We start from the raw sequence: 23653 nt of genomic DNA, 5'->3' as shown, positions 1-23653 counted from the left end.
TGGTGGAAATAGCTAATAAATGCAAGTTAGTAAAATAAAAAAATTGCGGGGGGGGGGATTTTTTTTTGCCACAGAGGCATGCAAAGTCTCTAGGGTTGCCACCCATCCCGGATTCACCTGGACAGTCCAGTGTTCTACCAACATAGTCTGATGAAGGGGACCCTGCGCAGCCCAGAAAGCGCTTGTCGTTTGAATGGCTACTATTAATCAAATGGATTTGCAGTAACATGGGATCTTGGTGCTGGTGTGCTAGTGACATCTGTATTGTTGTTGAGCAGCGCCATCCGCAATCCTTACGAGCACCCGTTACTTTTGGTATATCTGGTAAGAAGTGCAGCAAGGTATATGGGTACTGCTTTGTACACTTGCATCTTATCTACAGAATGCATGTCATTTATTTACAAAATATATGCATAGTGTATACTTAACAAAAACAAAAAAAATCAAGCATAAGAAATAAAGAAGCTAACAAAAAAATAGTCACAAATAAAAAGAAATGTAAAATAGCACAACATTTTTTTTTTAAGTCCTCGCCCCCCCACATACACACGCAAGCACGCGTCGGGTGCGCCAACGTGCAAAAAGGACGATTCCGCCTATTGTGCCGCACATGTTATATATCGCCGCGAACGTCGGAGTGCGAGCAATACATTTAGGGCCATTAATTACTGATAACAGTAAACTGATGAGCGGTAAAAGCTTTTAAAGCGTCGCCTATGGCCAATTTTGGTGTTGTGGTCGTTTTTGGCGATATCGCGGGTTTTGATGGACTAATGTCTTTATTCAACCTCAAATACTATGTAACGCCATGTTGAAGACCTTGACAACCGCGGGCGCCGAAATAATATTCGCATTAAAGGTTTACCGGAGGCAACGGGGTCTGAGGACCTGCCGGCAGTACTACAGATGCTTTTCAATAATATTCTGGGGGCTCCGGCTACGAACAAAATAGAAATTGATCGTGCTCACAGGGCCCTCCGACCGAGAGGTTCTGCTGCCAATCCTCGGGATGTGATCTGTAGAATTCACTATTTTTCAGTAAAGGAGGAGATCCTGCAAAAGGCCCGGAACATGAGATCCCTGGAGCTAGATGGCGCCCCAATACAGATATACCCGGACCTTTCCTGGGTCACACTGCCGATGTCTCCAACCTCTGCTGACCTTACTGAGGGATAATGACATTCCGTATCGTTGGGGGTTCCCCTTTAGCCTCAACGCACAAAGAGATGGGAAAAGCGCCATACTTAGAGTGCCAGAAGACCTGCCAGCTTTTTGTTCGGATCTCTGCATTAATTGCCCTATCCTTGCTGGATGGGACCCTTTGCCAAAATTAGGTCCGGAACCCTCTACCTGGCAGGGCGTCACACCCAGGAAGAAGTCGGTGAGGATGGAATCACCTGGTGACGCCTCAGCTCGCAAGCAGAGGGGCTTGGGGTTCTTCACAGTAAGATCAGTTAGGGTCTGGAACTCACTGCCACAGGCGGTGATTTCAGCAAATAATGTGGAATTTTTCAAGAAACTTTTGGACGATTTCTTAAGGGACCGTAATATACAGGGGTACGGGTACTCCTAGAATGAGATCCTAATAGGTTGGACTTGATGGACTAATGTCTTTATTCAACCTCAAATACTATGTAACGCCATGTTGAAGACCTTGACAACCGCGGGCGCCGAAATAATATTCGCATTAAAGGTTTACCGGAGGCAACGGGGTCTGAGGACCTGCCGGCAGTACTACAGATGCTTTTCAATAATATTCTGGGGGCTCCGGCTACGAACAAAATAGAAATTGATCGTGCTCACAGGGCCCTCCGACCGAGAGGTTCTGCTGCCAATCCTCGGGATGTGATCTGTAGAATTCACTATTTTTCAGTAAAGGAGGAGATCCTGCAAAAGGCCCGGAACATGAGATCCCTGGAGCTAGATGGCGCCCCAATACAGATATACCCGGACCTTTCCTGGGTCACACTGCCGATGTCTCCAACCTCTGCTGACCTTACTGAGGGATAATGACATTCCGTATCGTTGGGGGTTCCCCTTTAGCCTCAACGCACAAAGAGATGGGAAAAGCGCCATACTTAGAGTGCCAGAAGACCTGCCAGCTTTTTGTTCGGATCTCTGCATTAATTGCCCTATCCTTGCTGGATGGGACCCTTTGCCAAAATTAGGTCCGGAACCCTCTACCTGGCAGGGCGTCACACCCAGGAAGAAGTCGGTGAGGATGGAATCACCTGGTGACGCCTCAGCTCGCAAGCAGAGGGGCTCTATTGGATCCACTCCTAGACGACATCGCTGACTGACTGCTTACTTTTTGCATACCTGAGGGACCTACTTACTTACTTACTTACTTACTTACTGCTTTTACACCCTGTTGATGGTTCATGCTGTTATTGGAACAGGGAGGTACAGTGCCTTACAATCACTCCTTTACTTGTGGGGGGCTTGCTGGCACTTTGCCGCCCCGTGGCTGCTAATCCACTTTATTTTTGATATACTAACATGGTAGCGGGCAGATGGAGCGGTATATGATCTTACCCCATCTCCCTTTCCTACTTTATAATATTCACCGTTGAATATTGCCAAATTACTCCAACTCCCTACCACCTCTCTCCTCTCCCTACGCTTATAACCAACTCTCTCCCCATCCCCCTCCCACCCTCGTGTGGGGGTGCTCAATACCAGTGGGTGATTCGGTTATTTGATCTCCAAAAGAGTCAGTGGAATACTTTTGCTGTTTATCTGACTGTGTGTGGAGACGCACTTTACCCCGTAGCACAGGGCTTGGCTTTTCGATTACTGATATACTAACACTGGTTAGATGCCCTTGTGCGTACAATGTTTATTTTTTCTTATCTGTTTGTAATTGTTGTTACTTTTAGTTATGTTTTTCAGCCTTGCCTCGCTTCGCCTTGGATGTCGACTTTGATACGGTCGACTCTCCTTCTCCCGGGGTCCACTGCGGTTTTCCGGATGTCTCCCCTCCGTGACTCAGGTCTGCTTACGTCTCTCTTTATTGTAGGGGGTGCAGGAGTGGTGACATATCCGTTACAATGGTTTCCTATTTTAGGGAACGGTACATGCTCAGGTGTCATTTCCTTTAATCTCCACCATGGCGACGATCCCTGCATGTAAATTGCTCTCTTTAAATGTTAAGGGCCTGAATTCTCAAGCTAAGAGGAACCTGTTATTTAGAGAATTGAAATCCGCAAATGCTGACATAGTGTTCCTACAGGAAACGCACTTCTGCCCACTTAACTCTTTTAAATTCCTAACCTCTCAATATCCTAGAGCTTACGCTGCCTCATTGCCCTCCATTGGAAACGCCAAGCCCCCCCATCTGAGGTGGATTTTTACCAACGCATCAAAGAGGTGCAGGAGATGGAACTTCTAACGGCCAGATTGAATAATACTATACATATTTATAAGAAGGTATGGGCAGCCTGGGATTATATGGAAACTCAGATACTGAACCCAGGAGGGGCAGCCCGGGGTAGTCCTGTGTCCCGTGGGTTGGGGCGAGATGACAGCGACATGGTTATGGGGACACCTTGAGCCAAACTGAAATTCGGAAAATGGTTCCGTGGGGGGAGAGGGGATTGCTAAAGGCGAGGCAAGGCTGAGGCAGTGTGGTAGTTTGTTAACCAGTTGCGAAGTGCATCTAGGCGCTTCTTTAGTTTTATGTTGGGTACAGGACACCGGGGCTGGGTCCTGGAAGGATGCTATATTTCCCCTCTGTTTGGACTGTGGTCCCTTTAAAGGATGAGACGGGGTTAACTCACCTGCTGGAGGAAGTGTGTGTTTAAAAGACATGAAGTGGTAGCTAGCAGGTGAGGAGTAGTGTGGAGGAGGTTGGAGAGTGGGGATCTGTGTACTGCTGTGAGCTTGAATGTCATTAATCTTGCTTGAAATCTGTAGACTGGGAAAGTTACCCTGGAAGTCTGGGACTGTTTAAACTGCGATTGCAGCTCTGAAATCTTCATGTCGGTGAGACTGTTCTTTTGTGTTGTACTGAAGAGTTGCTGTTTGAGTTGGCCAGCTGGTCAGTGAAGATGACCTGTGTTGTTATGTTGCTGCTGTGAAGCTATTTCAGTTAATAAACTTTACTTTATTTGCAAAGCCTGTGTCCTGCGATCCTGCTGGATTCCCCTAACATTACAGTTGGTATGGGTTTATGCTTGAGTATACTTATGTCTGCAATAGGCAATGGGTTTATACATGTTTTTACGTGCAGGACATGTTTTCACTTGAAGTTTAATTACAAAGATAGGCTTGATTTTAGCTCTGCACAATTTGGACAGCATAACTGTTTAGAGGAAGGGAACACATAGTGGCTTATCTCACGGGATATATCTGTTGCGACTCATGCTCAAGAAATGAACCTCATTATGCACACTTACTAACGGTCTTATTGGCCCGTAATAATGTTTAACTGCTCTTATCAACTGTAAATGCAAATGTGGGTGCTGCTAGGTGGGATAGCCCTGATCCATCTGTATACACCCTCTCTGTGAATTTCTTATTACTGTCCACCTGATGCAATTTGCTATATATACTGTAAACCTTACCTTGTTTGTATGAAAATATTAAAATAAAATAAAAAAGTTATTCGAAAAAAAAAAAAAATACCACCAAAAAAAATCTCTATCTGTCCCCCAAAAATGGTATAAAATTAATTTCAGTACAGCGTTGCAAGGCGGAATAAACGTCAGTCAAAGTACCGCAGCGCTCAATACTGAAATAAGGGCCTGGCCTGGAAGGGGGTTTAACACCCTGGTCTTCAAGTGGTTAAACCATTGCTGCAACCATTGATTCAGTGTACTGTTCTACAAAGAAACTCCTAGGATTCTGCGACTCAGTAACTGATCTGGAGACTCATGATTCTTGAAGTCACAGGGTTATTCACAAGAGGGTGAAGAGTTTGGAGAAGGCAGGAGGAGTGAACAATCTAGGACAGAATAGCTGATTTGGAAAAGTTCTCCAGTTCAGCTCACTTTCCAGATCGGCTATGTTGTCCTAGATTGTTCTCTTCTCCTGCCTTCTCCAAACTCTTCCCCTTTTGTGATTAGCCTCCTCATTCAGTGTACTATTGAGTGCTTGGTTCTCGGTTCTTATTGGTTGCAGGGAGGGGCTGGCAGGAGCCGACTTCTCTCACTCTAGGATAATATTACAAGTGCTGCTCTCCTATATATTCCATACGGAGCTGTTTGTTTCAAACGAGTCAGTTCATTCAGATGAATCGACTCAAAAGAACAATTCGTTCATGAACTGTACATCACTAAAGCCAATCATCACTGCATAGATCAGCAATCGCACCAACTCAGAATGGAGCTGTTCACTCTGTTCCTGGTATTCTTGGTATCTGGCATCCTGTGTCTGTACACATGGAAACAAATGTACAAGAAAAGCAACTTACCTCCCGGACCTACTCCGCTGCCTTTTTTTGGGAATCTTCTTCAACTTAAAGCAGGTTATCTGATGGACTCCTTCAAGGAGGTAAGTGAAATCAGCAAATGATCTGTTACCATCACAACTCTTTTCTGTAACAGGCAGTATATATCAATGAGATATGTGCACAACAAAAATTTTTATTTCCAGACGAAACAAATGAAAATGAAAAACGTTTTCATTCCTTTCGTCAAAGGAAACACATTTTTCTATTTCGGATTCGGAGGCAACGAGCCTCCAAATCCGAAACCGCACACTGAAACCGCAGAACAAGCGGCGGCCATATCGTCCCCCAGCGCCTTCTGCGCATGCATGCCGCCATTTTGGACTAGATCTTGGTGTGTACCAAGATCTAGTCCAAAATGTCGGCGGACATGAGCGGTGGCTGATTTGGCTACCGCTCGTTCATCGTGTGACGTCATCGTCATGTGACATTATACGCTCCGCCTCCAAGATGACGGCGGGCATGCGCAGAACACGCCGGCGGCCAATATGGCAGCCGGCGTGTTCTGAAAAACAATTTATGTATGCCCGAATATCGGTTTAGTATATTCGGGCAAATATTAAAATCGTTATTTCAGATTCGGATGAACCGCCATATCAACTGATTTTCGTTGATTTGCAGGTTCGTCCGAATGCACATGTCTAATATTATTATCTCCATATTTTTACTAAATTTTTGGGTTTGATAATATGTTGCCCTAATGTCGTGCAACATACAAATTTGTAACTGCCGCTATTTTATTCTATAGGGTCTTGGCTTTCAGAAAATATATAATGTTTTGGGTGCTTTTAAGTAATTTTCAGGACTAAAATGTGGATTATAACATGGGTGCAAAAAAATAATAAAAGGCCTTGGTCCTTAAGGGGTTAGAGAAAACCTAGTATTTTCATTAATTAATATTATTTATTCCTGAAGTTCAGCTTTAAAAGTACTTCCATGGCACCCGTCACTGCAGCACCACAGCAGACTTTATGTAGTGCATGTGAAACCGTCCTTACCATGAAATGGCCAGTTGGTTATATTTGCCTTACAGGCCAAAAGTTCCCAGTCCTAGTTTCACTATAGAATATTCCATTACATTGCTTCTCGGCCTTTTGGCTAAGATCAAGTGTAGTATCTGTTCTTATCAGTTGTCGGGAATTGAAAGTCTGCTGTCGCCTAGGAAGGGTGGATGGACGGACCAGTAGGTTCCTGGCGTAATTGGTAGGGAGCCGGATGAGGTTCCAGGCCACGGAGTTTTCGACCCTAGTTAATGGGTGGGCTCCAGGGGAGCGATCTCTGAAGGTGAACTATCTCCTGAATCTTTTTTTGTTCACAGGGGAAGTTTGTTTTGATGCACGTCCACGGGCTTCAATAAAAAGGGGAAAAAAAAAAGAATATTCCATTACTATTGTGTATCACATGTAAAATGTCTTTTATATTTTAGATCAAGGAGAAGTATGGGGACGTGTTTACTGTGTATCTTGGTCCACGGAGGGTGGTTGTTCTGTGTGGATACAATGCAGTAAAAGAAGCCCTAGTGGATCAAAGTGATGTGTTTGGAATGAGAGGTCTAATGCCAACTGTAGAAAAATATTTCCAAGGTCATGGTAAGTAGTTTCGAGGCTACTTCTGGTGTTAGCTGTTCTACTAAGTCACTACTGTTAAAATTGAATGGTTATATCCGTGTGATAATTAAAGAAATAACCTTTTGATCTTGCCAGAAATCTTTGGAGCTGATATATAATATAGTTCAATAACACCCCTTTATATTATGGACAATAGGGGGTGGGGTTTCTTAGTCACATCTTGATTCTGTTGTCCATATTATACAAGGGAGCATTCCCACCGTGGACTGGAAGAGTGTTACAGGCAGGATCACCTGGTGAAAATAAAGGGAAAATGGCTGAAGAAGGAAAACGAATGCAGCCACTAGAACTAAAGACAGGTAAACTGCAATATATAATATTTTTGGTTTGGGGTTTATAAACACTTTAAAAGAGAACTATGGGGTAAGTGTTTTTCCCCATAGTTCTCTTAAGGGTCACGGGAGGACATATACTAGCCTCCTCCCATGACCCAAAGCTCAGTATATCGCGAGCTACAGCTCGCGGTATACTGAGACCGCCGCAGCCGGGACGGATCCCGACATTACTGTCGAGATCCACCCAGCTGCGTGAGTGACAACTAGCTCTGCCTATCTAGAGGCAGAGCCAGTTGTACCCGCCCCCTCCCCCGTCCGTTCCTCCAATCAGCACTGGAGGATTGGAGCTGGGAGGGGGGGAATCCCTGCAGGGAGCCGTGGCTGACAGTCACTGCTCTCTGCAGGGAGATGATCGAGAAGTGAGCGAGCGACGGTATGTGTTTGCTCACTTCCCAATCTATTGAGCCGACCTCTGAGTTATATTGTCACACGTCGGCTCGAACTATGAGGATGAGTGATTTTCACTCACCTCATAGTTCTCCTTGAAGTGCAATATCCCTTGAAGGATATCTCCAGAGAAATGCCGGAACATACAGTCCAAAATAACAGAATGTGCTTACCACTTATTGAAAGGTGACCTAGGTGCATAGGTAAAATTGGGAAATGATCATTGTTATTTTATTTTTCATTTTTGGACAGTAGAAAGGAGTTAGGCCCTCTGTCAGGTTTTGTTTTTTGCTGTTTTTGGCCCCACTAGGTAAACTGACCTCTCTAATTCCAATAGGTAGGTGTGAGACACTCAGCAACTAAATCAGCAAAGTGACTATAAAAGCCAGTTGGCTTCAACTCACCACAAAAACGGGGGCGCCTCCCTACCGAAATGGGGTCACCCAAAATCGAGAAATATACAAGTAGTTTGGTCAAATGGGTGGTCAAAATATTATATATAATATATATATATATATATATTGTTTTTTTACTTTTCTGTAGCCCTGATGAAGGGGATGTTTTTGACCCTCAAAATGCACTGGTTGTATTTATTCTCTGGTTGTCATCAGGCCTAAAATGATCTATGTTATCCAAATAATCCAACATTTTAGAATTGTCACCAGAGCAATATGGCAAGAGGTGAGGAAATATCCTTCAACTAGAACACCTGTTCCTGTGACAACTCCCTAACATGGGATTTCTGAAATGCAGGTAAAGCCGCTCTATTAGACTGTATTCCCATTCTGTATTTAGCTGAAGTTTAGCTCTAGAGAAATTTCAGATGAGGCAGTAGCCAGGAAAGTTTACAACATTGAACAGACAAGTGAGTACAGTACAGTCCATCCAACCCAATTTTGGGTGTGTGCTAAATGGAACACATTGAATTTTATTTGCCAAGAATGTTCTTACAGCTATCCAATAATTATTTCTGCATGATGACATGTTTAATAAGTACAATCATTCCCCCCAGCAATATAGAGTCTATATTTTGAAACCTTAAATTGGTGAGCTCAATCTCTTAATAGGAACCAAACAAATATGTCTTTGTAATTTCTTTTGGCTATCTGCATAAAATTTGGTGTGGCATTTGCAAGGAAACCGGTTGCTATTCTTTACACAACATTGTTTGTGGATAGGGCTACGCGAGCCAAGCGGGAAATCCGCAAACCATGAACACAGCACCCAAACACAACTGAAGTCTATGGGAGCAAAATGTTGTTATTTTTTTTAATGCTTTTTTTTTTAAAGCCAATTTGCAAGCTTTTGGGAAAGAGGGTCATGTGTGATGACATCAGCCAGCTTTCCTATCCAGTTGACATAATTTGCGATGGGAGAAGCAACGGGAGGAGTTAATTGTGGAGCAGGTTGTCGTTTACCCACCCGTCATCACTCATCATGATTCTGGCAGGTTATCCCCACAGACCGCCACATCCACCCAGCCAGAGATGTTGGGCTTAGGGCCCTGTCCCCATCAGCATGGGGACAAGGTGCCTCACCAGGAATAAGGAGTCCTAGCAAGGTACTCTCCCAATGTTGAGGGCATCTGGCTTGGAATGGTTTAGGAGGGGACATATGCTTACTGTCATCCCTTCCCTGCATGCCCAGAAAAGAGTCTTGCATTGATTTTGGGAGACCCAAAGCCATTTTTTTTTGTTTGTTATTTATTTGCCTGGGGTTGTGTCCCCAACCCCTAAACCATATCAGGCCACATGCCCTTAACATTAGGAGGTTACTTTGCCATGATGGGAACAAGGGCCTCATCCCCACCCCATCCCTGGCCCAGTGGATGTGGGGGTCTGTGGAGGGGGTGAGTTATCAGAATTTAGAAAAAGGGGGCCCCAATATATCCACTTAGTCTATGTGAAGGAGTACAGGGTACACAATAGCCCCAATGCAGCTCCATCAGTCATGGTGAACTCATGGCCCTAACAACCAGCAGACACAACAATCTGTGTCATGACCATGCTTTCCTACCAATAATTCAGTCACAAAGACAGTTCGTTGACACAGCACTGGGTAACATCAATTAATTAATTTATATGGTCATGACACTTATTTAGTCAATTACATCACCTAGAACCCCACCGGCTTGTGTGAAACCACTTCTTTCAAAAAGGCCAGAACTGCCCAATCACAGATAGATGAAGCACACTAGTCAAGAGAGCTAGACTTTCATGGTCAAATGAGCTGATGCACAGTACATACAGCCAAATGTGAGTACATCCTGAGATCCAGTGCCATTCCTGACCCAACTTTGTCTATCAAAAGATCCTGCCAGTTTGCCCATTCTTTTTAAGTTTCTTTGGACAAGACCAGTTCCCTGGGTTACATTGTTATGCCTTTGAAACTTATGGAGCATCATTTTATTATTTCTTTTAGGAGTAGTAACCAGCAATGGTGAGTGCTGGAAGCAGCTCCGTCGTTTTTCAGTTCAGACCCTCAGATTGTTTGGCGTGGGGAAAAGAAGCATTGAGGAGCGGGTTCAAGAGGAAGCTAGGTGTCTGGTGGAGGCCCTCAAAGGAACCCATGGTATGTGGATTTTAACGCAGAAACCAGTGGATAAAATCTATTATTATTTGTATTTTTTTATTATCATTAGTATTGATATAGCACTGACAATTTTACTCAGCACTTTGACATCAGTCCCTGTACTCAAGGAGCTTACAATCTAAGGTCCCTATCTCTGCATGGCTCCTGTCTAAATTGGCCCTTGCATGTATGCATGATACATACATGGGCCACTTTAGACAGGAGCCAATTAACCTGCCAGCAAGTCTTTGGAGTGTGAGAGGAAACCCACTCAGGCACAGGGAAAACATGCAAACTCCTTGTAGATAGTGGCCTGGCCGGGATTCAAACTAGAGACCTGCAGTGCTCCAAGGCAGAAGCGCTAACCACTACACCACTGTGCTGCCCGTACATGACAGGCTCTTATTTACAAGATGTGGATAGGTGAACAGGTTGCCCGGTTTATTACTTTAATAGGATGTACTGTATCTCTAGGTACTAAAAAAGTTATATGATGCATAATCAATAAGGGGACTGTAGGCAGGGCCGGATTTACTCTCCCTGCTGCCCCAAGGCCAGGTTCCGCAATGCGCCCCCCTCTGCCGCAAACCCCCCCATCAATGGAGAATGGCAACCAGATGGCAGGGCGGCAGGGTTAGTTTTAATTTTTTTATTGTTTCTTTATTTTTATTTACTTTATCACTTTTTTTATTTTTATTTTTATTTTTTACTATTTTAAATTTTTATTTATCTCATCGTTTACTTTTTTTAAAAAAATGTTTATATTATTATTGTTCGTTTTTTTTATAATCATTTTCTGATTTTTTTTTATTTGTTTCTTATTTTTTACTTTTTAATCACCTTATTTTTTTTTAAATTATTTCTTATAATTTTTTTTCTTTTTCTTTTAATTTTTTTTAATCAATTTTTTTTACCTAACTTTATTGCTATCTCACAGGAGATAACAAGTCCCTGTGTGATAGCAATTGGAGGTGACAGGTTCTCTTTATTGACCCTGTCACGTCCAATACAGGAGTTCTAGCAGAGCACTGTCCTGGAACTCCTGTGACCGGTGAGAGGGGAAGATGGCTCTCCCCTCTCACTGTTTACACGGAGAGGCAGGGTTACTTTTAACCCTGCTACTCTGCTCCCTGCATCGGTGGCCAGTAAGAGGAGAGAGACTTGTGGGCGGGGGAAGACGGAGCCAGCGAGGAGAGAGGTAGGTGCGGGAGGGTGGGGGGAGGACGGACGGACGGACCGGCTGCAGACTTTTTACAAGTGACCTCGGCGACATCGCTGAGATCACTTGTAAAAGTACAATCGGCTTCCTCACACTACATTTAGTCCTGCTTGTGCAAAGCAGGACTAAATGTAGAAAGCGCAACTTACCGCCCGGCGCCCGAAATTTGCCCACAAGGACACCGCTGCCGCCCCGAGGCAGGGCCTTGTGCGGAATCCGGCCCTGACTGTACGCTGATTGATCAGTGAAGTTGAAGATTTGTGTAAAAAAGCTATGTCTAAACTGAAAACTTACATTATGTTTATAAAATTGTAAAAGTTAAATATAGGATTTACTGAGCACCCACAGGTACTAAAAATTATCATATTGAGAAAGACATGCAAGGTACCATTGATACCCTCTCATTCTGAAAAGGCTAGTTGCCTGGATGCCATATTGATCCACTAGCCTAATTACTTTAGGATTCACTGATCTGGTACCAATATACAGATATGAAGTTCAGAAATTTCCGTGCTGCATGCTTGTTCTAGGTCATTGGCTCAGAAAGTAGTGAAGCCAGAGACAGCCAGGTGCCTGCCATTTACAGAAGAGGGTTAGCAATCCAACATGTTTCACTCATAACCATTTGATCATTTTCAGACAGGATATGCCTCGTTTATTACCAGAATCAATCATTCAGGTTAAATTCTTAAAGAGAACCTGTATTTTTGTTTATTCAGGGCAATATACGAATGATCAAATATCAGGAATAATAGGGTAGAGGCACATACTCTTCCACACAGCTCAGTTTGCCTACTGGAGCAACAAGTAAAACCCAGCCGCCTATCTCAGAGTAAGGAGGAGCACCTGACTCTTTCTCTCTCCTGCCTCCCCATTACAGTACACAATGCTTGAGTGGCTGTTGCTCCTTAGCTCTCGTTGCAAAAAGACTGTTGTCCTCCTCCTAACGCCCCCTATCCCCCCCCCCCCCCGTTCATACAGCTCTGCCTGGGGCTTCAGTTTAAAAGGAGACATCTATTGATGTCTTCTCTGTTTTTAGTAAAAACACAGTGCTTGCAGTGCTTGGGAATCCTTTGTCATATATGCTTATTCCAGGGAGGTGTGGGTAGGGGAGGCCGGTGGCTAGATCACCTAGTATTATGCAGGAAAAAGCTCTCAGCTTCAAGTCTGAAGCTTTTCTCCATTCAAAGCGGCTTGTTACAAGTTACACAGCAGGGAAAGCCTACCCACTGTGTAACCTGTCATGGACTGAGTGCTGCCTGTTAATTACAAGTAGCGCTGCATCCAGCTTTTGACAGCTGGTTAGGTTACACAGCAGTGGGCTTCCCCACTGCTTGTGTAATCTAACTTGGTGAGGCAAGAGCTGTCATAGCCTCTACTCTGTGTTAGAGGCGTGATCTCTGTGGATGGCTTGGACCAATAGCAAAGCGCCATTGGTCCAAGCTGTCCAATCAAAAAAACGAAGAAAAAAAAACCAGTGAGGACATCTATCTCAATGCCTCACCAGTGATGAGCAAGTGAGGGGCAGGGAGGCCCCTCCCTGTTTCCTCCCTTCCTCCTCCCCACACAGCTTGGTTACCAAGCTGGTGGTGGGGCTTCAGCGGGCAGAGCTGGGGGATGCCTCACCCAGCACAGAAGGCACGGCACGTCACTGGCTTATTCATAAGACAAAGATTTTATGCTTAGTCAAAGAATAACATGCATAAAACATCAGTTAGAAATGTATAAACATAACAAATAAAGATAAAATGTACCCCAAACCAATAAAGCTACCCTTTACTACCCTCTGCATTCTTCCTGAATGCAGAGATGTTTGACAAATTCAGGTCAAGACTGTTAAACTGACCACACACTATACAGTCTGATTGTACAATCTCCTTTGGATCCACCAACATTGTAATGCAATGGCCTGTCTGATTGCATACGAATAAACAGATTGCTTAGGTAGGTCTTCATATTATTTAGTTTCGGTAAATCTAAAGGTGATTGTATACAAAATGTACTACTGAAATGCAATGTGTTTGGTATGCTATATACTGGCAAGGTGATTGCTTTGGATTCATGGACAAGCACTTATGTTCGCTGTTCTCTCTTTCTTTTCTCTCCAGGTGTGGCCTTCAATCCCACTATATACTTCAGCCAGGTGTCTGCTAATATCATGTGTTCCATAATCTTTGGTGACAGATTCAGTTACGAAGACCCTGAATTCCAAAGCCTGCTTCACATTGTGTATGACATATTTGAGTCCATGTCCTCTTTCTGGGGTCAGGTATTTAATCTAATTTTGTGTATTTATCAGAATCCAAACTACACACTTTGTAGGATTTATAAACAAAATACGCACAAATGACAAATCAGAGTGGAATGCTGCTAGTTCAGAATATACGATCTGTAAGGATAGCATTTAGTGAGCGAAGATGTCTTCAGAAAACATAACACAACAGGTTTTACTACAAATGCCGGAAGAAATACATGCACACTGTGGGTCCATCTCAAAAGGCAGTAGATAAGTACAAAAGAAAAAACATCTTGTAGGTAAACAAACTTACCTTATCTGCGGCTTCCACCCACAGTGCCTTGGCGAGGGTGGCCTCACTGTGTATACAGCAAGATTGCAGTGAATGCTAAGTACCCCAAATCTTATAAGAAAAGCTCCAGCACAGTGTATCTACTCCCAAGGTTTGAACTTCTCAGCATTCACTGGGATCTCGCCAGAAGGATGGTGCTGTCACCATCTGTAATTTGAAAACTGAGGGTAAAGGAACATTTTATTGCCCATGACTTTTTTAACTTTTCTGTAGTGTTTGGACATGGGTAGGCTTCAGTAAGTAAGTGAACCTTGCTTTGTGTGTTACAGTGCAGCGGTCCCCAACCTTTTTTTCACCAGGGACTGGTTCTGTGGAAGAAAATATTTCCACAGACCAGGGGGGAGGGTGAGGATGCTGGGTTGGGTTGCGGATTACGCATGTGCCGGCAAGTGGGTCCATAGCATTCACAGCCAAGGCAAAAATTAACACACAAGCATCTCTGCTCCCCGCACAGGCACTTTTGTGTTAATTTTTGCCTTGGCTGGGAATGTTATGGACCCGCTTCCCTGCACAATTGCAAGTGACATTTCTGGACCTGATCAGAGCCTCTGAGCTTGGGCGTTCAGCCGATGCCCCCTTCGTGCCCTCCGACGCCCCCGGAAGTGACGTGCGGGTCTAGATTTCTAACGAATCTTGGTAGAATCCTGCGGCCCAGTTCCTAACAGGCCACGGACGGATACCGGTCTGCAGCCCGGGGGTTGTGGACCCCTGTTATAGTTCACTACATTGGCAAACATAGTGTTGGTATGGTTTTTTGAGAGCCTATTCAAAATGAATGGTGTGCCTTAATGCAAAACAAGAAAAACACACTAATATGTACACATTAACACACTGCAACAATGTGAATTGGATCTCTGAAAGGACAGTTCAAGGGTGATGTAGCCATGAAGTTGCAGGGTATATGCTCACAACTACTTAAAGATGAAGTGCCTTGTTTGATTATATACAGTATTTTGCTAATTGCTTTTTCCTCATATATATAGCTTTATGATATATATTATGTCATGATGAAATATGTGCCAGGACCCCATCACAAGACAGTCAAATGTATTCTGCAAATGGAGAAGTTTGTGAGAAGGCGAGCAGAACTCTGCAAAGACACCCTGAACACAAGCAGTCCACGTCATCTGATAGACAGTTTCCTTATCCAGATGGAAAAGGTACACTAGCTACATCATTATTTATGTTATTGTTTTAAACCTGACCTCCAGGCAAACAGCTAAAAAATATTAAAGGGTATCCCTATAACTCAAGTTTTTCTACACTGCCAAAGGATTTGTCATTTCACCCAGCCACTTTTGTGTCACACACCTCTGCCAGGCAGTACAACCAAGAGGGTGACCCCACTTTTTGTATTAGAGTAATCAGTGGTGTCAACTCACCTCTAGTGCTTGTGAAGACATATTGATTACAGTATATTTTTCTAGACAGTGCAGCAGAATTAATTTCAGGGTGGAAGTTGGCTGGTTGTTAATTGGCTTGAGCGGTTCCTACTGTCAATCCCTCTCTTCTCAATAAAAATACTTTTGCATATGCCTGTAATAATCAATCCTTAAAGTTCCCTAAGAGAAATTCAAGGGCTGCCATTTGCTGACCTCCTTCTAAAAAAAATCCTGTAATCTGACTGTTATGCTAAATTGCAGGCTTCAATACCTTCTAAGACAATGATTTGGAATAAGTATACATATGGAATGTCAGAACCAATAGGTGCTTTGGGTTAGTTACTCTGTTCTAGAAACCAGTTCAGAATGATAGCTAGGCAACTAGCATTTGCAGAATAAACAGACTGCAATGGCAGACTCGCAGGACAGGTTTTCTTTTGTAGGTCATGTACAAACAGCTACACGCAAGAAATATAATACTGTACCACCAATTGTGATCAGAGTAGCAGCTGTCACAGGGACAGGCAGAAGCCAGGGTACAGCACACCCTACATTATATTGGTAAAGTGTATGCGCTCCTGTTTGTACTTTTTGCATTGCTATTGACAAGTTTCAAAGAGAAATAGTATGGGGCAATTTGTAGTCATCAGTCCAAAGTCAAACTACTGAGAATAAATCAAGGGCCTCACAGAGAAAGTTAAAGTGTACATATACCCTATTCTATTTTAGTTTGGTATAGAATAAAGAAAGGTTGGAAGCTTTTTTCTGTACTGTACTCTACTTCAAACACGTCTGCCTTTGTTCATCTCCATTGAATGGTGGATTAATGGCCAATAAAATATTTTCTGTATTTGCAAAAAAATCTTCTTAGCCTGAAAAATAAGTGTTTTCAGCCACCACATCTAAGGACTGCCAAGCTATAATATATTACATTTTGGTTTTGGAATTTAGATAAACTTGAAACTGTGAAAAAGCAGAATAATGTCTACCTCTATGGAATGCATCATGCTGGAAAATCTGCACGGACGGCCATTCAGTATATTATTAGTTTGCAGTGTCATGATATTACTTTTACTTATATATTTTTATTAAGCTCAATTTAAGCTGATAAATCAAAAGTTACCTTTGCAGTGGTGCTCCCCCTTCTCTGTGTGACCGGTCCCCCTAAGCTTCTTCCCTTAACCGCTCCATTCGTCACAGCCCAGGAACTCTGACATCATCACATACAATGCTGGGCTAGCAGTTGTACACAGCAAGTGACGACAGCGAGCACCATCCCACAATACAGAGGGAAGAAGAAAGCACCAGCTGGCAGGGAGCGAACAATAAGGTAAGTAAAACTGCTTTTAGTGTTTCCCTAGATAAAAATGGGCATTCGGCCCTTGCAGTACAAGGGGAGCTCTACTGTAAGGGTAACTTTGAAATGTCTCCGGAGTACAACTTTTTTGGGAGAGACAAAGTTATCCCAGTATATTCCCCATCTGTAGCAATCTTTAGTTTGGTGCCATCTACCGGTTTCTTTTGTAATTGTGTTTTTGTGTTTGCAATTCATTCATACGTTTATATATAACTGATATTATTAGCTTTCCATTCAGATATTGTATATTTTCTGGGGTTTTTTTAGAATAAAGTTTATTAGTTTCATAAATACATATATCACAGCAATCATAAAAAATGTTTTGTAAAGTTAACTCCACTTTTCAAATGACTCTAAACATATCTAACCATCCCATATATTCACCCTCTTAATGTGCCTATTCCATATTCCATTATGATTACTTCATGAGGCCAACCCTTCCTTAATTAATCATCTTCTGAAGTGTTGGTCACCCCTTCCCCTACTCATTCTTTACTCAAAACAAACAAGTAAACAAAAGGAAAAAAAAGACAAAGCCATAGGTAAGCCCGTCCCTTTTTAAATGTATCACTATAATTCCCTTGCTTATTGTTCACTCTTTTAGTTACATATACAACTGGATCCATGAGGAGGATAACACAAATCCTTCCAAGCACTCCATGCCACTACAAATCATCTAATGTGCAGGCTGTCAATTCATCCATCCGCATCCACATGATCCATTTAAGCTCACTTATCGATTGACTAATCTATGGGACCATAAAAGATCTCAATATCTAGGAATAAGGGTTCTCCCTGTTGAAAGGAAATAACGAAGATTATTCTTTTTGATTACTTTTAGATTGTAAGCCCTCAGGGGCAGGGCCCTCCTTACCATCTTGTCTTGAATTGTATTGTAATTGTAATGTCTTCCTTATATTGTAAAGCGCTGCGCAAACTGTTGGCGCTATAAAAATCCTGTATTATAATAATAGTAATAATTACCCTAATAGAACGGGGAAAAATGGACAGCAATGTCACCTCCGGTTTCTCGTCAGTCACCTCCTGTATCTCCTTACCCAGCACAAAGATAGTACACTAAAAAGGGGTGAATATATGGACAGGACTACGGTATATGTAGCATAGTTTTCTCTTCTCTAATGCTTTATTAAGTTAAGATGCTTGCACAGTAACTCAAAAAGGATGACACTGTGATGCCAGGACATCGTCCAGGACACAGCATTATTGGGACTAAGGTCCAAGATGTGGTACTATATTTGCAAATCCAAGATGGTTGGCATTTAAGCTGGGGAACAGGCATCTAACACACCGGAAAATATATTAGATGCTAAAGATTCTTCATCAGCTGGACATCTTCTAGAAAGCAAAGATTGAAGTCACTGCCTTCCTAACAAGTGTTAGTCCTCTTCTATTACAGGGTGCTTTTTTAATCACTTTAACTAATCTTCTAAAAGTAAGTGAAATCCCCTGTTCTTTACTTACAGGAAAAGAATAATCCATCCACACATTTTAACCCGAAGAATTTCTATGCAACTGTCATATCTTTGTTTGTTGCTGGGACAGAGACAGTGAGCACCACACTGAGACATGGATTCCTGCTTCTGCTTAAACACCCTAACATTACACGTAAGAGACCAGGGAAGAGTATGTCTCTATTTTACATGTGATCTGATAAATTCGTATAAGGATTATTTTAGCTATCAATGAAAACGAATCTAAAGCACCAAACGACCCACAAATGAAGGATATTTTCAGGCAAGGATTACTAGGGGTGCTGTCCCACTTCAGCCAGGGAAGCTGCAACAATATGGGAGAAAAGAAAAGAGAAGGGCGCCCACCCTAGTGTAGATAGTTTTTAATGATGTATAATGAATTAACAAATAAAAACATACTCACAAAAGTGAATCAAGATATAAGCATAATGGGTAAGCCTGGATGACATCTGAAACAAGCTGTTCAGAAACCTGTGTATCAGCCCAGGACTCCTTGCGATTATGTTTTTAATTATCGTTATGTGTAGTTTAAGAGAACCTGTCAACATACAACTAGAAGGAAATATTGTCAACAAAAAGACATGGCACATTTAATGGGATTTATTTATTTCGTTTTGTAGGAGCACAACATACAATGTATTCCTGTGAAGTAAAAACAAAGCCTATGTGACCTATATCAAAAACGCCTAAGTGTGAACCAGGCCTAAGATTGAAGTTGAAGGACATTTAATTGTATTTATTTTTGTATTTATGTATTTGCATTATTTATGTCACTAGTACTTCTCTTAAAACTGCCATTCAGATCACAGGCAATGTGACACATTGTAACAGAAAAAACACTCTAGAAGAGATAAATACTGTAAGTATAATTGGCCATTCATTTCCCAACTGTGATTCTAAGTATACTTTTACCCAGAAGGTAGAATATCATGTAAGACATCTGTTACGTTTTTAGTTTGTTTGTTAGTCGATTGGTGTTATGGCTAATGGTTGGTTTATATTTAATTTCTGACTTTGACTGAGTATCTATGTTAGTTAAGGTACAAGAAGAAATTGACCAAGTGATTGGAAGGTTACGAGTCCCCGAACCACAAGACAGGGAATCTATGCCTTATACTGATGCCGTCATTCATGAAATTCACAGATACGCTGATGTGTTGCCCATGAATCTGGTACATGAGACCTCCAGGAGTACTCAGTTGTGTGGATTTACTATTCCTAAGGTAAATCATTATTTATGACAGAGATAACTTGTTTGCTTTGATTGTATCTAGAGACAGATGTTTTCTATTAATTTTGCATATCGTAGTGAACTCCCGTCAGTTTTCTTCTGTGTCCCATTGATGATATCTTCCTTCACTTCCTGGTAGTTCAAAAGGATTCACCCTACATTCCAAAGTCACATTCACCCTACCTAGTCAGAAGAATAGCATGGGGGAACATCTGCCACCTTGCCACTTTTAATACTTTTTAATGGGGGGCAACTTTTTTTTTTTTTTGGTTAACAAAAATGCATGTAGGTATTAGTCCTAATATAAGCAATAAAGTATCAGGGAACTCTCTCCAGATATCCTTGAGAACATAATTCCATGCCAAACATGAGAATTTCTTTATAGCTTGTAAGGGGGGACCTGACTCTCCTCTGACCTTCTAGTGCTAGATCAGATGATGTGAGGTGACTTTGGAACCTGGAAGGGAAATATAATAAAATAGATGAAAAAAAAGATTTTTTTATCAATGTGGGGTGTTTTTAGTCACATTGTTTCCTTACCAGCAAGCACCCACATTACCACCACTCGTTCTGGGTCCTGGAGTTTCACATTAGCATAGGTCATCATTGTTTTGAGAGGGGGACACCCTTTGTTTCTGGAACCCCTTTGAAAGCACCTCACAATGCTGAAGGGCATGTGGGCTGGTATTAATATAGCAGGGGGGCTGCACACTTGTGTCCCTGGTGTGCCCAGCCATTTTGCTCTGGGAGGGGGGAGCTGGGACTTTTTTTAAGGATTTAAAAAGTCAATATTTGTATAGGCAGTTTGAGTTACCTGGGGGCATTCTGCAACATAGGAGTTATATACTGGTGCCTTAAAATTTGAAATTTGGGGATTTTGCTGTTTGCACCAATAAAGGTTTACTTAAAGTGACATTAAACCCTCAGATTTTTTTTATCATAAACCAATACTGTAATGTGTGCCTTACTGTAATCCATGGTAGTTTCCCTTCTCTTTGCTGCTCTTCCTTTTAAATCCTTATATCTTCTCATGCTGGGGGAGAACTTCCCTTTGCAGCTGAGTGCCTCTTCCTCTAGTGCTGGCTCAGGTTGGGAACCTTCACACAGACACCATGTATTAATTTCAGAGACAAGGCAGTCTGCTGCAAAACAGAAGTTCTGCCCAGCATGAGAACAGATACAGATTTAAAAGGAAGAGCAGCAAAGAGAAGGGAAACAACCATGGATTACAGTAAGGCACACATTACAGTATTGTTTTATGTTAAAAAATCTGAGGGTTTAATGTCACTTTAATAGTGCAATTGTGTTAATGCACAACATGCTAAACCATATGGGGATATCAAGAACAAGAGTCCCTTCTATTTGCTTGTACTGTCACATACTTTGTAGGCCCTTAGGAGTCCCAAAACCCGAAAACTTCAGCTCCTGAACTCAAACTTGGGTCTGCTGTCCTGCCTCCCACCTCACAGGCCTCACTATTGGTTCGAAGCTTGGATTGGCGGCTTAACTGACCAGTTGTGATGCATTAAGGAGGGCAGTAGGCTTACGTTTAACCAGTAGCTGTTGTCAGTGTTTGCATTAGGAACTTAGTTTTAGGTTCTTACTTTTTGCATTCTGGTGGCGTATCTTGTCTGTAAGATTCAAATTGAATCTCACTTAATTTATCCTATACCTTTTATATGTACCATTGTATTAACCTGACCATTCATATCTATTCTTCTGTGCAGGGTACAGATGTATTTGTCCCCCTGTCCTTCGTTCTCCATGATCCAAAGTACTTTCCTGATCCATTTGCTTTTAGGCCGGAGCGGTTCTTAGATGAAAGCGGCAGTTTTAAAAAGAACGAGGCCTTCCTTATATTTTCTGCAGGTACAAGACAATCCACCATTTCAGCAAGCTTCATGTAAATCAAATATGTCAGAATTACAACATCAAGTTAATATTTAGAGTGAAAAGAACTACTTCCTTTTTACCTAAGAATAACTTCCGTCATGCTACCGAGAGCATTGTAGATGTTTTACATCCCTGGGTATAATGTAAAATTTTTAGACAGATAAGCAAACTCTAAATAAATCAGAAATAAGAGAATAAGCAAAGCACAACATCAGTACCACACATCAAAAGTCTATTTATTTAGCTTTGAATATAAAATCCCATATAAAAACAAACTAGCCTGGAGCAAAGTTCATACATACAACGTTTGATCTATGGGTACCTTGTGAAAGTCTTTAATATCTTCTCCTCTTCTTAGGGAAGCGAATGTGCTTAGGAGATGGACTGGCCCGTCATGAAGTGTTCCTCACTATCACTACCCTTCTGCAGAACCTTAATATTACTTCACCTGTAGACCTCAAAGACTTGGACATCACTCCAAAGATGGTTGGGTTTTCCAATTATCCACAACCTTTCAAGATAAGCTTCATTCCACGTTGAGTCTGAGACAATAGAGGCATTTGTGTTATAAAGAAGTCACTCCTGAAATACTGAACCAAGAAAACTAAATATTCATAAAAGTATAAGTATAGCCATTGTTTTAGTTTTGGATAGTGTAGGGAAGGGTTAAAACTGATATCATGTTATTTTTGCTGTTTGTGTCCAGTTGGTGGGATTTTGTTTACTTTCTGTCTAGAAGAAATCTCCAAAATGATAGAGGAATTGCCATCTTAGACAGTTGTCACTGGATCAGGTGTCCACATTAGTAGACTTACCATTACCTCTTGCTCTCATGACAACTCTAAAATGTAGGATTTCCCCCGACTTTCTAACACAGACAGCAATGAAAGCCTGACAGAGGTTTAAACCTTTTCCACTCTATTCAAAAGTTTAAAAAAAGTTTTGCCTACAGTTAATCTTTAAAATGAAGGAGAGTATTAGTTAAATGTACAGAAACTAAAGGATTTTTAACCATTTGGAGCAGTTCTTACATGGGCTTGCTAGTTATATTATTTTTTCTTCTCTTTATTTTATCTTGAAAGAAAAGAAAACAGACAATCATAACATTAATCAAAAGAAAGTAAGATTCTGGAATCTCCAAGAAAGGGAAAGAAATCCTGATGGCATAGCAAGGCAATCCACATGCCGTCCTCACATGGTCGGCGATCCACATGCCGTCCTCCTCCACACACTGACAGGCACAGGACTCTACAATTCACTGAGCGGTTTTTCCAGCCGAGTCCCATTTAGTCCACCTCCTGCAGATACAGCAGGGACACAGACGGACCTTCCGGTTCCCTTTCTCCCTCTGGCTCCAGCCACCTGCTCGTTTGGACGGGCTCTCACTGCCCGACATCCACTCAGCCAAGTCTCTCCTCCTGAACCCCTCGATCTCTACCAGAGACCGTCTTTTCTCCAGCCCTCTGACACAATGTAAGTGACATTTTTCCTCATTAGTACCAAAAACACACACTCAAGTTTTTGCGCCCTTTACATGTTTTTTAGTTGTATTAACCTCAGGTGTCTCCTCCTGGTCTCTAGGGCTGCATAGCACACCATATTTTAAAATTCACCCGAGAGCGCGGTACACTGTTTTTTTCGTCCTGATGGCAATCTGGGCTGGCTGGGCTGAACACAATAAGGCAAAGTTACCGCCAGCTCTCTAATCAGTAATAATAGGCAGCCTGCGAGTGAGCAGCCGCCTAATTAGAGAGCTGTCTCTGCTGCTTTCTGTCCGACCAACTGACAGCACCAGGCCCATGATGCTCTTTATCTGACCCTGCAGAGCGCTTGTGCGGACCAGGCCAGAAAGATTGATGTCTAAACACTGCAGTAGGCTTAATTAGTTTATCATTTGTATGATCTATATTTCTACAAATAAAGTGATTGGAATATTATTGACAAGCGTGACACCTCTTTTTTTATCTTGCTGTATGATTTGGAAACAAAAATAGTCTATACAACAGAGACAGTGAGTTCAGCTTAAATCATTCTATGCTCAGAGATTTATAGGATACAATTCTGATTCATGAGAAACAAAGACTTTAGATCACCTAAAGTGAAAATATTGTCAAAATATT

The 23653-nt window shown here is 42.1% G+C and overlaps 1 protein-coding gene across 1 annotated transcript; it reads left to right on the top strand.

The window, feature by feature from the left end:
- Positions 1-5313: 5313 nt before the first annotated feature.
- On the top strand, positions 5314-22138 carry LOC108797794 (cytochrome P450 2A13-like). Its single transcript, XM_018569448.1, has 9 exons — positions 5314-5493; positions 6876-7038; positions 10221-10370; positions 13698-13858; positions 15161-15337; positions 18401-18542; positions 19445-19632; positions 21368-21509; positions 21892-22138. The coding sequence occupies exons 1-9, from the start codon at positions 5323-5325 to the stop codon at positions 22071-22073; spliced, it is 1476 nt and encodes a 491-aa protein (XP_018424950.1). The 5' UTR covers positions 5314-5322; the 3' UTR covers positions 22074-22138.
- Positions 22139-23653: the final 1515 nt, after the last annotated feature.

This window comes from Nanorana parkeri, unplaced genomic scaffold (assembly GCF_000935625.1).
Source record: "Nanorana parkeri isolate BGI_ZX_2015 unplaced genomic scaffold, ASM93562v1 scaffold1337, whole genome shotgun sequence".
Lineage (NCBI taxonomy): Eukaryota > Metazoa > Chordata > Amphibia > Anura > Dicroglossidae > Nanorana > Nanorana parkeri.
Note: the sequence above shows the minus strand (reverse complement) of the source record. Positions and strands in the feature narration are given on the sequence as shown.

Coding starts and splice junctions, on each gene's coding strand:
- LOC108797794 (XM_018569448.1), top strand. CDS start 5,323: ATGGAGCTGTTCACTCTGTTCCTGGTATTCTTGGTATCTGGCATCCTG. Junction 10,371..13,697: donor GGCCCTCAAAGGAACCCATG/GTATGTGGATTT, acceptor TTTTCTCTCCAG/GTGTGGCCTTCAATCCCACT. Junction 15,338..18,400: donor TCCTTATCCAGATGGAAAAG/GTACACTAGCTA, acceptor CTTTACTTACAG/GAAAAGAATAATCCATCCAC.